Genomic DNA, 19,779 nt, shown 5'->3' on the forward strand with positions numbered 1-19,779 from the left:
GCTGGAGGCAGCATGCAGCAACCGTCAACAGCCTAAACTAAATCTGAGGAACGGAAGGAGATGAAGAAGTAGAAACAGAGACACAGGACAGAAGTCAAACCTGACAAGACACTTGAAACATTTCAGGTGACAGCTTGGCAGATCAGGGATGGTCCATCCAGGCTACTGAGCAGCAGACAACTACGCTTTTTCGCATTAACCAAACTGTGCCTTGAAATCATGGCAAGAGAAACACTCCAAATACCTATAAGCAAGGTGTATTTAGAAAAAAAATTCAATTTCCCACTAGATTTAGATTTCCTACATGAGGGATAGAGTCCAAGCAAAGCAAAAAGGAGAACACAATGTCAGGGGGAAGACTTCAGTTCACAGGAAGAAGCCCTTGCAGGGTGAAGAAAGACACTATAGAAAACGGTTTGTCTCCATGGAACATAAGAAATGGAATGGATGAAGACCTTACCCAGACCCTTCCTGCAACCTACCTGACGCTCCATGCTTTGCATCTACACTTTAAGCAGGATCTTAGCTTATAAACTCTGTTTGTATCATAATCTGTTACTGAATCTCTTTGTTGTACAGTATTCTTGGATCAATAATATTCTTAGTGAAAGTGAAACACTTCTGGAAGCTATGCATTTATCTTTGCATTTATGCAAAATCTATAACAGTTCTACAGAACATAAGTATGTAAAGCAAATGTCACATTGGTTAAAAGGAAAGAGATTTTCAACACTTCTCTGCTACCTTAAAATATGCAATTGGAAAAATATTACAATTTTAGGAGTTCAGAGGATTTCTGATGTCTCTTCCCACCTATATCCCATTCCTGTTCTCCAAAACTGAAAATTTCTATCTACCAGAGACACTACTGATTTTTTAGATATGAAGACAGCCTTCAAAATAATGAAGCCAATTCCATAAAAACATAAACTGTAAAATAATTGTGTATTTGACTGAAAACTCAGGATATTCATGTCTTTTCTAATACTATGTACACACTTGTGACTAGAAGCTCTACAGCAAAAAGACAAACACATACACATGCACAATAGCAGGTACAAAACCTACAGTTACCTTCGACTCAGCAATGACACAAGAATACATCCAAGTCACAAAGTTATAGTGCTCAGCAACACTGAAAAAAGCACTCACTTCATCAGCATGTTGGAGATGGCATTAACAAATTAAAATCACTTAACCTCCCACCTGTTCCAGGATTTCCTACTCATTGCGCCATCTCCAATATAATTAACTCATAGCATCATACTGACTTGGACTTTCAACTTCCCAACCTTTGCACAAAATAGAAAATTATGTTCATTTAAAGGCAAAAGGCCCCATGAAACACAGATTTGTCAGAAAAAAAAAAAAAAGACTTCACAGTACTTATAGAACTGAAGGCAGTTTATAACATTTACAGAGAAGACACCCAAATTTGGGAATAGTGCCCTCCAGTTTCAAAATGTTGAGAAGAAATGGCTGAGGTTAAACCAAATTAAACTACAGCTACTTTTAGAAAAAAACAATTTGACTCCCAGAGCCAGAATACAAGATACCTTAAAGAAGTCCTGATTCTAGATTACATGGTCCAGAAGAAAACTCAGCATGTATATTAAGATCTACAGAGGAAAAGGAAAACTTTTCATATAGGTCAGTTTTAGTGAAAGAGAAGAAAACAAAAGCCCACACGCAATCTGCATTTAGTACCTGATTTCAAAAGTATCTTTTGCTTTGAAGTGTGCTGTAGCACAGCACAAAGGTTTGGAGAACCAGATCCACTCTTAAGAATCTGAGCAACTTTGTAGATTCCTTTGCTACAACCCAGCATCAGCTTCTCACTTAAAGCAATCATTTTTCCCCCCCAAAATTCCTGTAATTTTTTTGAAATTCCACGGTCTCCAAAATATTCAGTTTGGAAAACGCTGTCATACAGTTTTTGTGTCTTCTTTCTAGTCACAAGTCTGGTAGTGGGTCTCCAGATAGTAAGGACGCCTCTGATGACAGATGATAAAAGCTGGATTTTCCACTAGCTCTATTTTTACCTTGCCACAGTGAGAACCAATGAGATGAACCACAAGCCAGGGTACGCTCCAATCTGTGAACTCTTCCCCCTCCTTGATACAGACAGGCATGAACAGCTCTAAAGCAATGGCAACGTGTGGGAGATGAGAGCATACCTTACATTCAAGGGTTGGCAACACCGCTACGAAGTGCAAGATGAAACCAGCACACAGCTGCACCTTTTGGAAGGGTTCTTAGTAAAAAGAGATACTTCAGAGTTAGTACCTGGCAACGACAAGTGGAAATTTAAAGCTGGAATTTAGCTCCAGAAGTTTCTGAGCCAAATCTTTCATTACTGCTAGAAGAAGAATGAAAATGAATATATATATAAAGAATATAATAACTTAAAGTGTAACAATACAAGCCATGGAAAGCAGCTTAATTTCTAAATATCTTACAGGAGCTATAGAGTAAACATTACTTGAATTTAGCTTTGAGTCAAGATTACTCCATGCATGTTCTTTTTTCGGAAATGGCATTTAAGTTTGCGCGTACATACTACATTTGAAGATAACAGCTCTACATAAAAGTCTGGTATTTGAGATCTCAGGTCTTAAGATGATCATAACTGGCCCACGTGCATGCAGATATACTCTTCATGCATACAATTATATCCACTAACACACTGAATTCATAGATTTACACATATCCTTGTTTGAAAGTCATACAATATGTCCAAATGTGAATAGTTTGACCAGCACTGAAATTAACTATAATAAACATAAGCATATTAATTAACACAGAAGAATAAATGCAAAAGTAAGGGTCCTTGTCAAGCAAGTTGTGGTAATGCCTCCAACAAAATTAGCTAGCAAACTGAAGAAACAATGGCTGATCAAGCACCTAAAATACTCGTGTGAGTGGCATCATCAGTGACATAATGCATGACAAGTTGTGGACAGTTGAGGGTTTTCCACAATGTTCAGCACCCATGCTTGCTATTGAAAATTCTGGGAAACATGGGAGCTCGCTTTCTTGATTGAAACGCTGTTATTTCAGTAGTTACATGCTCGACCAGGCATGGGATTAAAAAATGTTCCCCTATTATCACCCTTCTTCCTTGAAATCGAATCTGATTTCAATAAGGATCCACATAGCTGAATGGAATCACTCGTCAGTATACGATGTGAAATCCAAGTGGAGGCACATTGGAAACGGGGGCAGTTTGGCATTCCCGCACAGCCTTTAGGGCAGGGGTCCGCACCGAGGCAGCCCCGTGCACTCCTGTGTGCCGACCGCTGGCGACCCCGAGACCAGAGACAGCAGTGCTTCGGGACACACTGAACGACAGGCCCACGGAGACACGAGTCCAGATCCCATGGCACTGGAAGGCACCAGGAGGTGCCCCTGCAGGGGTGACAGCAGAGCCCGATGCTCCTCAGGGCCCTGTGGTGGCAGCTGCTCCAGACGCAGAGCCCCAGTGCCACGGCGCCCTCAGCACCCGCATCCATCAGCTGGGGACCAAAGGCCACACGAGCCTCACAATCCATCAGAGATGGAAACAACTATTACTGACACAAAACTCCTAACTTTTAGTGAGAGGCCATTTCGGGGTCCATTATATGTTCTTTTATAGCCTTAAGAAGCAGCAAGCTCCTGCAGAAACTTTCAGCAGAACAGTATGAAAGATTAAAAACACCCCAGACCCTGCGGAGAAAGTTTCCATAGAGCTCTGTGTTTTGCATTCAGTACCAGACCAAGACAGAAAAAGACAAGTTGGATATTCCAAATAAATACCAGAGAGAAATTCACTCGGAGATTTCAGGATTGTAACTTTGCCTTGGCGTTTGTAATTTCAGAGATCCTAATGGCATTTACCAAAAGAACAGGCAAACAATGTTCAGAACTGCTCAACTGCTATTAGCTAAAGGTTTTCACTGGGCAAGGATGAAAGAAAGACAAGAAGGTGAGAGCGAAGACAAAGAAGTTGATGTCGCTGTGTGTCTAAGATAAATCGAGGACTGCGATAGTAAATTCAGCTGCAACTGCTGGAAGAGATATACCTCTCCTTAGACCTCACTGACCTGAGGTGATTTAGTTTGGCTATAGGTAAATTCTCCTAGAGTCTGAAAGCATCACTGAAAAGAGCAGGAAGAAGAAGCTGTTCAGGGCTTAACCATCTTCTTGAGTACCGGTTTAATTAGAATGATTCTAAAAGAAAACACTATTCATGGAAAAATATGAAAGTGATTTAAGCTTCAGTGAACTTGACACATCATTACTAGTGGCTTAATAAGTACACTATAACTTGTCTTTTATTTTTATCAGATGTCGTCAAACAGGCAGACTGCAGACTCAGCTATACCACAGAAGCCTTGACAGCCAAAGGAGACTAGATCCAGGAGAAATTAAGAGAGGTGAAGACTATCCCAGCACTAGAAAACAGAATGGTCTGGCCCACCAACACTATCAGCCTTCAGGCTCACAAGAAGCCCATATTTATGGAGTCAGAAAAGTGTCCGTGAGTCATGTATTGCGATGTGAGTGACCCCAGAGCTATGGAAAGGAACAGGGAAATGATGCCTGCTGGTGACCTTACATGACAGGAGTACAACTGGGAAGCTGGATGGAAATACTGCCAATTCCAAAATCCTTCAATACTATGTGGCCAGCACAGTCTACTTCTTCAATTATTCAGTAGGTGTTGGGTATGAACTAGAGGATGAAATGACAATTTCATTCAGATGTTGTCTGTTAATAGGACGCTGAAGATTTTAGCCACAGAAGGAAATACAGAACTGTACTGAAAAAATGGTTTTTCAAAACAGCTGTCACTCCTCTTTTTTCTTCATCTTCAGTGAAGAAACACCCAAATAAAGCAGAATACCCTTCCTAGGGCATCTCAATGACAACCTTTGACTCTCATGGATAAAAGGCCCTCTGTTAATATGCTTCTGGACTTCAAATCGCTTTTTAAAGCATCCCTATTTCTGCTGTCATCCTACATCAGTAATACAGAGTGACAAGAACTTTCCCAAGGGGCTTATTCCAAAGGATGACAACTGCAGGAGTTCTCACCAGCATGACTTTCTGAACTCCAGCCAGTCCCAGTCTACCATCCAAAACAAATAGCCAGCATTTCCAGAATCCTCTGTGTGAGGTAGGTACTGACAGCATTGTCTATAAGCTTGAAAAGGGCATTTCAAACTGACTTTTGTAGAAAAATGTATACAACTTGTTATATGTGGCACTTGACAGAACAAAGCCAGGCAGTCATTTTTGCAGGAGGACAAATATACATATATTATGATTAGGCCATTTTTAGTCCAACCTACTGAATCTAGGGGAGTCAGAATAAAAACTGAACATTACTTAGTTTTATCCTGGCTACACTTAATACAGCAAAAAAATAAAGAGTCGCTTGTATAAACCAATACTGTAACTGAGACAAATTAAATAGTTTGCCTAGATATTTTAAGGGTTAACAGCAATATATGCAAGCAATGAACTGACTGATAAAATACCATGTGCATGGTGGTTACGTAGGAAGTTTAAGAGGCCAGGAGAAGTAATTCCTCTCTTCATCTCCATTTATAAGGTTGCATCAGCTGCACTCTCGGGGCTAAAGAGCGTAAGGGGCAACTATGGGAACAGAAGGGAAACAAGTCCTGGCAGAGTAATGCAAGAAAATCTATAAACAATAGATGGCAGAACTAGACAGAAGAAAGCTTTGATTTCATACAGAAAGTCATACTTTATAATGTACCAGGTCTCTCAAATGCAATCTGGGGTCTCTTTACCCTTCTCCAGCACAAAACTGAATGCTTGTCACAGAGCTGCTGCCTTAATCAACAAAGAATTCTTCTAAAACTAAACAAAATGGAAGTGTGGAGAGAAAGTAAAAGAAGACAGTGCCTGGCTTGAGGAAAGTTTAGCTGCTTAAATAAGTGGAAAAATAAAACCACCAAGCAATGTAGCGTAGAGTACTATATTCCTTTATAATAGTTTAATACTTTCAATAGTGGCTGCTAATCATGTTTCACACTTATTAATTTAATGTTTCATAAAGCCCTATTTCTGTCATCTGTTGAAAGGGAAGTGATACTGTCTGTACTGGGAAGGAATTCTGTACATAATATTCTATCAGATTAAACCTCCGTAACATTATGAATTATGAGCTGTCAGGCACTTTTCTCATCTGCTACAGAATATACTTCTTAGAAACGGGAGCTATAAATAAGACAACAGATGTTCTTCGTTGGCTTCAACTGAAGCACAGATGATTTTTAAAAAGCAGCCTGTAGTTAAGGCTGTTGTAAAGACAGTATTCTGCTTCCCTCTATGGTTGAGCTTTTGCAATACACCCTTTCAAACGAACTGAATCCAGGATTTGAAATGGCTGTAACTATTTACAATTAGTATTAACATAATCAGAGAAATGAGAAGCCCTGTTCTGAGTAAAAATTGCAAGGCTTCTGAAAAAGAAAAAAATTCAAGCGCAATATTCTGGCATGCAGTACACTGCATTATAATACCATACATAATAGTTAAACTGTTTCACAAAAGAAACCTGTCCAAAAGACCCAGGATGAGACGGAAAAAACACCTGCTTATTCAACTGTTCTTCCAAAGTGCTGTGAGATAAGCAGAAACAGTAAAATAAGAAATAAGCAAGAACACAGTAAAACATGCCTTTCTGCTTCTAAGTAGAGGAGGCCAATCAGTAAGCTGAGAAGTACAGAGGGGACCCAGGACAGACACCGCTGGAGCTGAACCAGGGCTTTGTTCCTGCTGGTCTTCAGGAGAGCTGTATCTCGCTGCTTTCCTGCGGTGTGGAACACGGGGCATGCCTAGAGGCTTCCCACGCTTCTCTCAGGGGTGGCAGGCTGACATGTAATTCCCTCCTACCCCTCAGTCTCAGGGATCCTCTCAAGACCTGTGTGACGTGCAGGAACGCAGCAGGTACTGGTGTTCTCACAGTCCCAATGAGCATCAGTAAATGGGAAGAGCAGGTTAATGTCTCTAAACAGAACGAGCCAGCACGGCCCTCAGAGCTTGCTTCTGAGGACAGAGAAAGAAAATATTTTAATAAGCCAGAATATATTTTTTGTGTCTTGTTTATGTCTGTAGGTTCCCTGCTAGCAGTTTTCAGTCAGAGAGACATTAGCAGATGCGAGGTAAAATGTGGTGTGGGTACCAAGTTACTGTATTCCCAAGGAGCAGGGAGATGATGACAAGAGATGACAGTCAGGGAGGGACAGGACAGGGTCAACCAAGAAGCAAAATGCAAAACACTGACTTTTTCATCAAGTGAGGCTTGTTATATTCCCTTGTCCTTCTTCAGCATTGCTGCTCCAGGGCTAGAAAAGAGCTGAGCTCTGCAAGAATTTGAGCAATTCTGCCCAGTTCTCCTCAGACACACTAACTGGCAATGGAAAACTTATGGTTCTACCTTCTGGCATTGGTTTGACATAAAACCATACATGATACCAGGAAGGAAAACAGATGTACTGTGGATGGTGCAGATGTAGGGACAAACAGCATGTTCCACTGGCAACTGCATCTTGTGACCTACTTAGCAGGTTCCCAGCACAACTTTCAGGTTATTGTTGTCATTAAACATCCAGATTGCAGTAGTATTACCTAGAAGCCCATATCAGAATCAGAAAACTTATGGTATTTCTCTACAAACAAAACCTCCCTTGATGGTCTTATGATTAACTAAGCAATTTCTTAGAACTGATGTCTGCTGCCTTTCCACAAACTCTACCTCATCTTTCCCAAGGACAGTAAAACCATTATACTCTAACTTTTGCACTCTAGACCTTTTTCTTTTTAAAGGAACAGTGAAACCCTAGTAAAAGCGTAATTTATTTTAAAGAGGCTATATGTAAGTTAATGCATTTATACAGTAATTTTCTGCAATCGCTCTACCAGGAATCAGCAGCAAAGCTCCCCCTGCCTGATGCCTGCTATGCTACACAGACATATAAACAAATCTACATTAAAAGAGCACCAAGACCACAAGGTCAAGCACTCAAAACTTAAAACAAGAAAGAACCCAGGCTGCATGTGCAATTTCAGTTCTTCCTTTCCTCTCTTTCCACATGATGACACAGCATTTTCCCCACAAAATTATTCTGCCCATTTTTAGCACGCAAAGCCTAGTGCTCTGAAGGAATAGAACCCAGTTGAAGAGTTGAGGTACTTATTACCTGCAACATTGTCCAGATTGTACAAGGACATGTGGTTGTCCAGTAGGCTCATATTCTCCTGTTTACCTTCCTCTACCAACCTGAATTTTCTATTATCTCATCTCAACGCAGCTGAGATGTTGCCTCGACAACTTGGTCTTGAGTTCTTCCTAGCAAGTGAGGAAGGAAATACATACTCTGTTGTACCCAGAAACCTTCAGCAAATGAGAGACAGATGCCTGTCTTTTAAGAGGAGGAATGCTGAGGTCCATCTCAAGAGGCACTTGAAAATTTTGTTTCTAGCCAGCCAGCAGAGCGCCATGGTGAGATGATTTCAATGATCTCCATCAGGCAACATTTCACAGGTTGAGCCAGTTCATGTGCTAGAACTGTTTTACCTAAACAGCAGTGACATGTATTTTCTTCTGAATAATTTGGCACTAACCAACCTCAATTCCCTTTCCACATAACCGTGGTGATGGTTAGTAATGGTGCTCCAGAAGCATCTGCTCCTTGTAACTGAGACAGGACTGCCGGAATGATGTTCACTGTGAGATACTGGGGATGCTCTCTCCAGAATGACCTGTGCCACCTGCAAAGAAGGATCCTGTTCTTTACTCCTGTTGCTTTTTTTTTTTTTGGTACCAACCATAACTTGTTTCTTACGCAAGGCCATGAGTAGTTTGTGATAATCACAGAATTACAGAATGTTAGGGATTGGAAGGGACCTCGGAGGATCATCCAGTCCAATCCCCCTGCCGGAGCAGGAACACCTAGGTGAGGTTACACAGGAATGTGTACAGGTGGGTTTGAATGTCTGCAGAGAAGGAGACTCCACAACCTCCCTGGGCAGCCTGTTCCAGTGTCTGTCACCCTCACTGGGAAGAAGTTTCTTCTCATATTTAAGTGGAGCCTCTTGTGTTCCAGTTTGCCCCTTGTCCTATCATTGGTTGTCACCGAGAAGAGCCTGGCTCCATCCTCGTGACACTCACCCTTTACATATTTATAAACATGAATGAGGTCACCCCTCAGTCTCCTCTTCCCCAAGCTAAAGAGACCCAGCTCCCTCAGCCTTTCCTCACACGAGAGATGCTCCACTCCCTTCATCATCTTTGTGGCTCTGTGCTACACTCTCTCCAGCAGTTCCCTGTCCTTCTTGAACTGAGGGGCCCAGAACTGGACACAGAGTAGAGGGGGAGGAGAACCTCTCTCGACCTACTAACCACCCCCCTTCTAATACACCCCAGGATGCCACTGGCCTTCCCGGCCACAAGGGCACAGTGCTGGCTCATGGTCATCCTGCTGTCCACCAGGACCCCCAGGTCCCTTTCCCCTACACTGCTCTCTAATAGGTCATTCCCCAACTTATACTGGAATCTGGGGTTGTTCCTAACCAGATGCAAGACTCTACACTTGGCCTTGTTCTATTTCATTAAATTTTTCCCCGCCCAACTCTCCAGCCTGTCCAGGTCTCTGGATGGCAGCACAGCCTTCTGGCATGTCAGCCACTCCTCCCAGCTTGGTGTCATCAGCAAACTTGCTGACAGTGCACTCTATTCCCTCATCCAAGTCGTTGAGGAATATATTGAATAGTACTGGTTGCAGTACCGACCCTGGAGGGACTCCACCAGATACAGGCCTCCAACTAGACTTTACTTGAGAAGCATATTTTAAAACATTCTCTTCTCTTTTTATTCAACAATCATAATACATAAAATTCAGGACAGTACATAGTTTTGCTCTGAAAGAATACTTCGTTTTGCTACCTTTTTGCTGTGGAGAAACTAATGGGGGAAAAACGCCAACAAATCCCCCTCAAACTATCCAGAGGCAGGCAATCTAGAGGGAAAAAATAAGCCCTTCACTACTGCAAGAAAAAGATAGTATGTATTACTGTGCTTGAGAAGTCAGGTTGTTTAGATCTGGAAGATTTACATAAAAGTATTGGCAGAAACTGCTGACAGATAAAAGCCCAAACAGCTCCTTCATCTTTTGGGGATTATGAGAAACGTTTATAAGTACACAGAAAGTTAAAAATAATGAGTGTATAGTAATCACCCAGAAAAAAAAAATGCAAACAGCAATCCAGCATCAGGACAACTGTTATATTCTGGCAACTAATGTATTTCAAATCAAGCCTTTCTCTTCCTCTTGAAAAAAAAAAAAAAAGAAAAAGCTTAGGGCCCTAGCTGTAGCAACAGAAATACAGCAATGCTGAAAGGCAATCTTATAGGAAAGTAAAACTAGGTTAATCTTCACAGCCAATAAACCATGGGCTAATCTGACAAAGATACAAAAACAACATAAGTAAGTTCCTGAACTGTATATACAGAGTTAATCCCACCATCATCTTTAATTTCAGGACAAGAAGAAAACTCTGAGCCTGTATGTAATAAGATTTTTTGACCCATATCATACACCTGTCGAGTTTTCTCTGCATAGCAATGTCAGTGTTGATTTCTCATTCCAATTCATTTCACACTATCAGGATACTATACCAAAAGGATGGAATGGAATATAAAGTACATGTTCTCAACGCATCAACTTAAATACCTCTTTTCTATAAGCCACTGTTTGTTCTCACTCCACTGCTAAAGTAATTTTAATTTAGACCTCCACAGTTAAAGTGGTGAATGAATTTCATGGACCTTTACAAAGCAGTCAGGGTCTCAACTGGCTGGCTAGCTGCAACTGGACAAAGACCTTCATTTGTGTACTGTCTAGCATACTGTGTTGCAGAAATTGATATGGTGCAAAATCTGTTTAAAAGAAGTGTAAAAAAAGAATTGAAAATAACAACAAAGATGGTGCTAATGAAAAGCTAGCATGAAAAACTGGCTATGTTTTTACATTACCATCTGCAAGCCAAAGATTAACTGAAGTCAGGGTTAGGAGGTATGGAATAGGATTTCGGTCTGCAGTGAGAGTATTCATTTGCAAAGAGACTAAAAGCTAAGCCTCTCCTTAAGAAAACCGAAGCATAATTCCAAGCACTTCAACACAGAAAAATCCTTTTGCAACCTCCATGCAGCCCTACAGTGTCAAAGACTATCTTGGGGTCTAAAACAAAGAAAAATGTGTCACTCTTGAAAAGGGGCAGTGTGTTGTGAAAGAGTGAGGCCAAGCAGAAGAGGCTGAAATAACTGCAAAACTATTTTGTAAGTGGTCTTGGAAACCCTAAACTGTAGAGAGGCTGTGCAAACTGAAAAAAACCAAATGCATCTGGTTAAGAACTGACGTGTTCTCTGTGATTTTTGACTTGGGTGGATCAAATGAAAGCTGCTCTTCCAGGGAAGAAGCTGAGGAGGCAGAAGCTTTTCGTATGTCCTCCACAAAGACCCAAGAGGTGAGCAAGAAGCCCTCTGACCTGCTGCTTCCCTTCTTTACCTCTGCCTCCAGACAGCTGCCATACACTGGCCTATTCCAGCACAGGTGAACGTGCTGTGGAAGTTCTCCAGCTTCCCTGGAGAAGATTCACGGGGAGCAGTATCAACGCTCAAGCTGACTGCCTCTGAACTTATGGGAGTACTGAGTGTACAAATGAGCGCACCAAGAAATACTAATCTGTTGAATATTTAAGTGCTGCAAGCATACAGAGCTTCTACAGGTCACACACACAAAAAACCCCAAACAGTTTTTCCACCATCCTGCTTCTGCCATGAAAGTGGCACTTCTGAAAATATAACAGTCTTATCTATCTACACACCTATCTCTATTTCCACATAAGTAAAAACAGAACTTAAAGCTACAATCATTCAGTTGTTTCAGGATGTTGTCTATAGGATGGAATAAAGGAGTAAAAATACATCCCTGACTTGCACAAGATGTGATCTAACGTGTGAAAAGGTCTTCCAGCTATGACTCACTAAGACATGGGTGGACATTTGTGAGGCTGAAAGGCTTCTGGCTTCTTCAACACCGGCCAGCAAGGACTGGGAGTTGGCAGCTTTTCTGTCAAAAGGCCAGGTATATCCTGGTTGTTTTCCTGCTATCCTACTGGGGTGAAAAAAAAAAAAAAAAGAAGAAAGAAAGAAAGAAAGAAAGAACCAGAGTTACCTTTATTCGACCCTACCAGAAGAGAACACCTCTTTCTCGTTTCATTTTACCTTTTTAAAATAATTTATATATTTATTTATACAAGGGCCATGCCAAGAAGGGAAAGGATGTCTCACTTGACTCCCATATGGAGAATCCTTCCAGAAAACCAGTTCCCTGTTGAGAACAGAAGGAAGAGGAATGCATTAATTTTAAAGTGACCTGATTTTCCTAACAGGCTCATGACTCCCAGTTTTTAAGTGTAGTTCACACGAACTGCCTGCTACAGCAGGACAACCATCTTTCTCTACCTAGCTCTCCTTCTAATTTTACCCTTCCAAACTTGTGCATGAAGCTGGAACACTTGTATCCTAATTAGATCGGCCATGGCATTTTCAGAGAACTTTACTGAGGCTTTTGCAAGGTAAAGCTTCTCAGTAATGGTAGATGCAGCAGACAGCTGGTGTAACTCACGTAAGTTCTTTGATGCTACCACCAGGTACATGATTCTTGCACGACTCAGAATTGCTGAACTGGAGCCTGCCACCTCCAAAGTGTTCTAGCGTTTCGCAGTCAATATGCCACTAATAGCCTGTTTTAGAGAGATTAGTATGAGCAGTCATCTAAATCTAGGTCTTGTTTTAAGGGAAATGCTTTCTGTCTGTGTTTATTTGTTCTTGTGGTTTTTTTTTTCCTTTTTCTTTTTAAATTTTTTTTTAATAGCATATTTCTTGATCTCTCAGGGGAACCAGCCCTCCTGCTTCTCTTTTTTTTGTGTTTCACTACAACAGTCAAGCTTTCCACCAGTCAGCTTCCCACATTTCAAACCTTGCTCTCAAACTGAGAAGTATTAGGAGACAGAGCAAGGCAGCAGGTTATTTTAATGGCATTCAGTTAGGAATAAATAATGCAAATGACCAAGTGGATATTCTAACGTGTGCTGCCTGAGGTTGCGAAGGGACCCACCTCGAGTGAGAAAGTGTGAGGCCACGGATGTAGACTTCTTTAGACACGCATACTCAACTTGTTTGGCTGCTGCTTGCAAAACTTTGCAGGATAGTTTAGTTCTAACTTACTATGTATAAAGACTGTGTTCGGGTTTCTTTTTTTTTTTTTTTTTGTTTTCCCCACCTCAAAACAGCTACAAATTACGTACCACCTAATTACATACAGAAATTTAACAAATACTGGGAGTCCATACTGTAGTCTTGTGTCAAGCTAATAAAGACTAAAATACAAGTTTCAGAGTCTACTTATGCTGTGGTCTGACAGTACTATGTAAAGCTTCAAAACAAGCTGCCTTTTTTTTTTTTCTTAATTTCAGTCAGGAAAATAAGCATGAATTAAAGATATCTGACGGGCTGTGAACAGGTGACCAAATCGTACTTAACCTGACAGAAAACTTTATACTTTCCAAAACGTTAAACTCATATTGCAGTGCTTTTACTTGTACACAGCTATCAACTTAAGCTCAACAGAACAAATTGGAACCACATTTAAGTCTACTTTTTCCTGCTGGCTTTATAGCTTCCCCATGCTTTCTGCACATTACATGTTCAGCCTCTTTCTCTCTCAGCATTTGGTCTCTTTCTCTTTCTGGTATTTTGTAATCCTGCCAGCCAAGTAAGTATATCTGCCAACTTAAACACCAGTCTCCTAAGGCAATCAAATAATGAAACACACATGTATGTACTTGCATGCGATCTGTCAAATGCATCTCTAGCATACTACAAACGATTTTTGCAATTTGGGGTTTTCATAGGAGCATGCATTCATACACTCTTGGTTTTCAAAGATCAAATGCCATGGCTCTTCAGAGTCCTGTGTCTTGTGTGTACATACAGACCAATGACCCTGCAATTTCCATATCAGTATCTAGAAGACACAAAATACGAAAAACCTAAAAACGCAAAGGCTGTGCAGACAAGTTCGTATGGAATAAACACATTCTTCAGTTTCTCCAACTTGGTGTAGAAGTCTGGTGCGAGACAGCACAGATTCTTGCATGGCAGAATACTCTTTCCATATTTCCAGTGTGTCTGGAAAGTCAATGAATAACCACTCCATGTGTCAAGAGTATTTTTCATACCTCCTCTATTACTCATCTATCAACCACATTGAAGCCACCTTGATTTCCAGTTTCTAGACTAGTATTTGCCAAAAGAGAAAGCTAATGTATGATGCTAGCAACAGAGTAAACCAGAAAAAAGTTGTCTGTCACACTGGGATGAACTGGCACTGACACACCTCTTGATTAAGTAAGGTTGCAGTTTACAACATGGCAGAATATACATGGTAGCAAAAGCATCTTTCAAGTAAGCAAGTTACTGATTGGTATTAGAAAACTAAAATCATGTTTCAAGGACTAATTTACTGTATAATGTCATCATTTGCAAAAATTCCTCCATTGTGAATCACATCTATGATACAGGGAAAAAACCAAAAGTACTACAGACGCACCATTAAAATGTAAAGCAAAAGGTATTTAAAATCTGCATGTCCCTGAAATGCATATTTCTATTGCCAGACATGCTTTACATGTACAATGAAGTACTGAGAACTCAGTATCAGGAAATGAGACAACACTAAATTATGTCACCAAATCTGTTGAATCTGTGCACTCACATTCTAATAATTCTTCTGCTTTTGATGCTCACATTTGGATTCCAGCTGGTGAAGGTGGATGATGCAGGCAGAGGTATGCCTGGAAGATTTGTTCTGCAAGGAATCATCTTGGGCACCCAGTACCCAGTAATTGAAGCCAGCCATGGAGTGAGCAGATGGTACACGCTCCTTGTAACACATAAAGGCGTAAGCTGTCAAACCTAATGCAGTTCTGGTTCCTGGCTTTAGTTAACTGTTAGAGTGAAGAGTTCTTCAAGTAAAAAGTTCTGTCCCCAAATTCAGCTTTTTGAAGTGTTTTTTTCCACGTGACATCCCTATTGCAAAGAGATGAAGTTTAAACTATCTTCAAACAGTGATTTTTATAATTGTCTTTTTGATCTACCTCATTCCTCACAGGAATCATGATACCACCTTTGCTCACAACAGTGTCCTGAAGGTGACTCAATATTTGTTCATATGAAGCTCTATGAAGCTGCTATCATCCATATCACTGGAAAGAGCAGAATTGGGAATGAATAAACCCGTTTCCAGAGAGGAGCCTGAAGGCTCTGAAGAAAAGGTGGCTTATGATCACAAACTAAACCACCAGACTGAAGAAATTCTCATTCAGTGAAGACCTCGACAATGAACAAAGCAAGGTTAAGTGGGAAAAGGAGTTAGGCAACTATGTAATTAAAAACATATCAGATGGCATATACTACAAGAAAGTGCAATTACCTGTACAAGCACAAGTTTTAGATACATAGTTTTGCAATCTTGGCAATGTTCTACTATAGTGTATAATTCACTATATATATGTACATGCATCAAGGTAATAAAACTCTGTATTCTAAATGTAACAATTTGTTACAATAACAGAAGATACAGTTAAAACTGTCATCAGATAATTCCCTCAGTTTTAAGAAATCCTCATTATAGTCACACTGGTTACCCCAACAGGCAGCGCTAAGAACAAAAAGAGAAAGAGCTTTGCCAAAGTATCTAGTAGCATGGAGCAAATATTTCATATGCATTAGTGAAAAAGACTGAATACGATGGAAGAAAATAACTTGGTGAAAATAATCTCTATACTGTCATCATCAAATACAATTAAATGTGTGTGTGTCCTCCAAATGAAGACATTTCTACTACTATACTTGCAGTTCTAACTATGTAATGGACATACAAAAGGCTAAAAAGTTAAGTCATCTACACTAAGTGTATACTAAAGGGAGCAGTTTGGACATGCTTTAAATCTACCTAGAAGTTACAAACTTGATTTAGGAATGACTGAATGAAATGCCATGCCCTGCATTAACCCAGGACCTCAGAAGAGATGATCATATCAGCATTTCCCTTCCATGTCTTCAAAATCGATGAAAGAACAGTCAGACACTGTTCTTTATGTCAGTGTTCATCACGTAGTACTTCATGCACATTTGTATTATATGCAATCCGGTATACTGGAATCTCTTCAGAACTGAGCTAGCATTTGTGCTCCAAGCCCTAAAGGCAATAGAAATTTTCCCTGAGAGAAGTGAGAGTAAGAACCGTTCGATTTGTCCCAGTGCTGCTAAACCTTGACTATAGGTCTGATCCTGTTCCTTCTGAAGTCAAAATGGGTTTTGCCACCAATTTAAGGAAGAGTAGGAGCCTGCCGCTTCTTGTATGAACAAGTCTTTTAAATAAGCAAAAGAAAAGCCCAACCATACATAATATTTTTAAGAACATCAGTACTTAAAAATAATTTTATTTTTACCTTAGTTTGCATCCAAAGGGTTTTTGAATAAAGCATTTTAATACTCTGTTTATAAGAGAGCAGCTGACATTAACAAGCATGGGCATGTTCCATCTAAACTACCAGACAATTTACCACAGTATTTGATTGACTGGCTATTTAGATCAAATAGACAATGAAAAGGAAAAAAAAAAAACCAACCATTCTCATCTTACTGGTGTGTTCCCTCTGTGTCATAATAAAACCCTAGATATTTGTCTTAGAGGAAACATCTGGAGAAAAACATATAACAGTCGGTAACTGTCTTCCCCTTTTTTGCTAAACTGTACATGCAATTCAGAGTCCTGTATCTTAAATCACTGAGGAAGACACCCACAGCCCACTATCCTTTTCAGTGCAAGTTCTAATATAAAAGATATAAGAGACTTTTAACTATCACTATAAGATTAATCTGAAGCAATGATGTGTTACACACAACAGATGACCAGCAAATGCTCCTCTAGCAGACAGTCAGAATTCTCCCAAAAGCCAGAAGGCAGCTCAAAAGAAGCAAGACTTCATGCTAGTCACTATGTAGTACACATTGTTAAACCAGTGATTTAATATAAGCCCCCAAAAGCGTCCTCACTAACAACTGGTTTGTGAAAATCATTTCACGTAGGGAGCTCCAGCTTACACAATCAGAACGGTTTTGGAATTGTCAGCAGTAAGTTTGACCCAAGAGGAAGTTACAAAAACATGAAAGCAGTGGGAAATGCATGCTAATCTTTAAACCAGCGGTAATAAATTATAAATACATCAGAGCAAAGAGAATTCAAACATTCATCCCTCTGTGCCCTTGAGGACCCCTCACTGAATGAACAGAGGTCGTTTATTTCCAGATATTTGAGACAAAGTTTTTGCTACTTGCTGTTTTTCAATATGCATTCCTCTATTGACCAAGTTGTATTCTGAGGACCACTAAAAAATCCCTTTATTCTAAGAAATGGCTTGCACTGGAACAAAAGGCCTCCCTAAATTTCTCTCTTCATTAGAAGATTGCTTATGTAGGCTAATGACCAGCTATGCTACTCTGGCTTCAGAACGATGGAGTAGATTTGGACTTGAAAGAACATATTCTAAATTATACTCAAACATCTGTACAGATTAAACTCCAAAGTACCCAAAATAACTTGCTTCAAAACGTCAAAGGATGGGATTTTCTGATATTTTTCTCAAGGGAATGGCTACTTTGCAAACACTGCAATAAATATCAAACAAAGAATGAAAGACTACTACAGTAAGAGGCACAAAGCCTGGTCAGCCAAGATGGTCCTGTTCCAGAGGAGTTCTCAAAGGGCACCAACCCCTCACAGAAGACCCACACATCAGCAGAGGTGGGAAGACCATGGGAGTGGATCACACCTCACTTCACGCCACAGTTCCCCAGAGCCTCACAGCCCTTTGCAGACCATAGCAGCAGATGCCATTCAAGCGTGCACCAGTCAACTCAAAGGGAAGAGGGAAATGATGGAGGGCTGTGCTGTGGCCTCTTTTGGTCCTCACCTGTGCCAAGCAGCTGTGTCTTGGTGAGGAGACTAAGCTAAGTTCATAAACACAACAGGCGTTCTCTCATCTCCATCCAAGTGCAGCACGTAAAAAATCGCAAATTAGCAACAGAGGACTGGGAAGTGTGGTCACAGGGCTGAACACCACGTGTAAACACGAAAAAGACTGCAAATCTTTCCTCTTCTTATTTCTGGAATGTTCCTGGATAGACAGATAACAAAACCAGACACAGCTGCGCAGCCTTATCTACCACTGTGCATAATTAGTGGTTTCTTTCATTAATTCCCTAATTTAAGTGCTTTGGTCTACCTCCAACCAACAAAAGCTTAGGAAGAACTCTTGGAAATTAAAAGGCAACCTCACAAACCAAAAGCCTTCCTTTTGAGACAGGCTGCTGGAGACGCCGTAACATGCTTTGAAACATGGGTCTGCAGCGTCTGATACCATTGAGAAGTTTCTCTGCCAAGAATAATCCTCCATGTTTATCTGCCACCTACCAATCTTGTGCAAGTGGGATGGGCAGATCTAGGAAGAAACTGGTGACAGCACTGAGTTTTCTCTACCAGCCCCAACAAATAAATGCCACTGCTGTATGTCTAAACAAGACATATAAAACCAGTGCAGCCATGCCCCCTGCAAAGAGCATTCCCTCCTCAGGCTACAGATCTCAGGTTGCACGACTCTCCCTTCCTTCCTTCCACCCCAGCTGGTGAGCAGGAGGCTACGCCACAGGAGTGCTCAGTCATGCTGCATCCAACAAAGCCGATCCCACAGGGGACAAAGAGCAAGGAAGACACCCCTTGAATTACACCACTCGGATGTGCTTAAGAGAATAGTTTGGCTTTCAGCCAGTATCTTTACATTTTTAAGTGTGCAAGTTAATTAGAGGGAAGCATCAAAACTAAAGGAAAGCAGAGTTACCTTTGTCTAGTTTTCCAACATACAGAAACTCAATTTAAAAAAAGGCAAAGAAACCACAGAGGAAAAAAAGAAAAAACAGCCTTGTTTACACTTTGCCTATTTACTGAAAAATAAAATAGCTGCTGAAGAGCTTTTGGAAGCTGAGTTGACCAGAAGTAACTGCTCTTCCTGCAGCAGGTCTGCCATGTGCAGGAGCATCTTCCCACGCTGGACACCACCAGGCGTCTGCCAGCACAGATGGAAAATGGCACGTTCAGACCTGCCAAGGGTAGATCTCACTTCTCGCCCTGGACATTCACAATCTCTAGCGAAGAAATTATCTCAGACATTAACCTCTGCGAAAGGCTCTAGCACAGCAAATGATGCCAAGCACATACAAACAGATCCAGTGGATTATACAAGCAAGTTGTCTGACAGCTAACTGAACTGAAATGATGAGCTTTTTCATCATTCATGGCATAGTTTACATAACACTTTTTAAGTACAAGCTAGCCTTAAAAGATATTTCTAAAGTCCAGCAACCATATACATCTTTCCCTAGCTGACGGTAGTAGTGTGTTTTTGAAACTCTGCCCTGAAGATTTTCATTATAGATCCTTATTACCTGAAAAGCTGTCAGCTTAAATATTATTTTTAACTGCTGTCTTCCACATAAACTGTTTTATAAAGTGGATCAATATGTGAAAGAAAATAACAGAGTTTGAATGCTACTTTTGTAGACAAAGAGCAGCCAAGTTA

General features: G+C 40.6%; 1 protein-coding gene across 2 annotated transcripts in view; it reads right to left on the minus strand.

The window, feature by feature from the left end:
* PIK3R1 (phosphoinositide-3-kinase regulatory subunit 1) overlaps window positions 1-19,779 on the minus strand; it is a 62,383-nt gene that overhangs the window by 29,794 nt on the left and 12,810 nt on the right. The window contains exon 1 of one of the 2 annotated variants that reach the window (XM_065655537.1): window positions 1,708-1,987. The exons of the other annotated variant lie outside the window; for it this stretch is intronic. Within the exon in view, the coding sequence (XP_065511609.1) occupies window positions 1,708-1,852 (145 nt within the window). The 5' untranslated portion in view covers window positions 1,853-1,987. Of the gene's footprint in view, window positions 1-1,707; window positions 1,988-19,779 lie in introns of those variants that run through there. 2 annotated transcript variants of the gene reach the window in all.

The sequence above is a fragment of the Caloenas nicobarica genome, chromosome Z, assembly GCF_036013445.1.
Source record: "Caloenas nicobarica isolate bCalNic1 chromosome Z, bCalNic1.hap1, whole genome shotgun sequence".
Taxonomy (NCBI): Eukaryota; Metazoa; Chordata; class Aves; order Columbiformes; family Columbidae; genus Caloenas; species Caloenas nicobarica.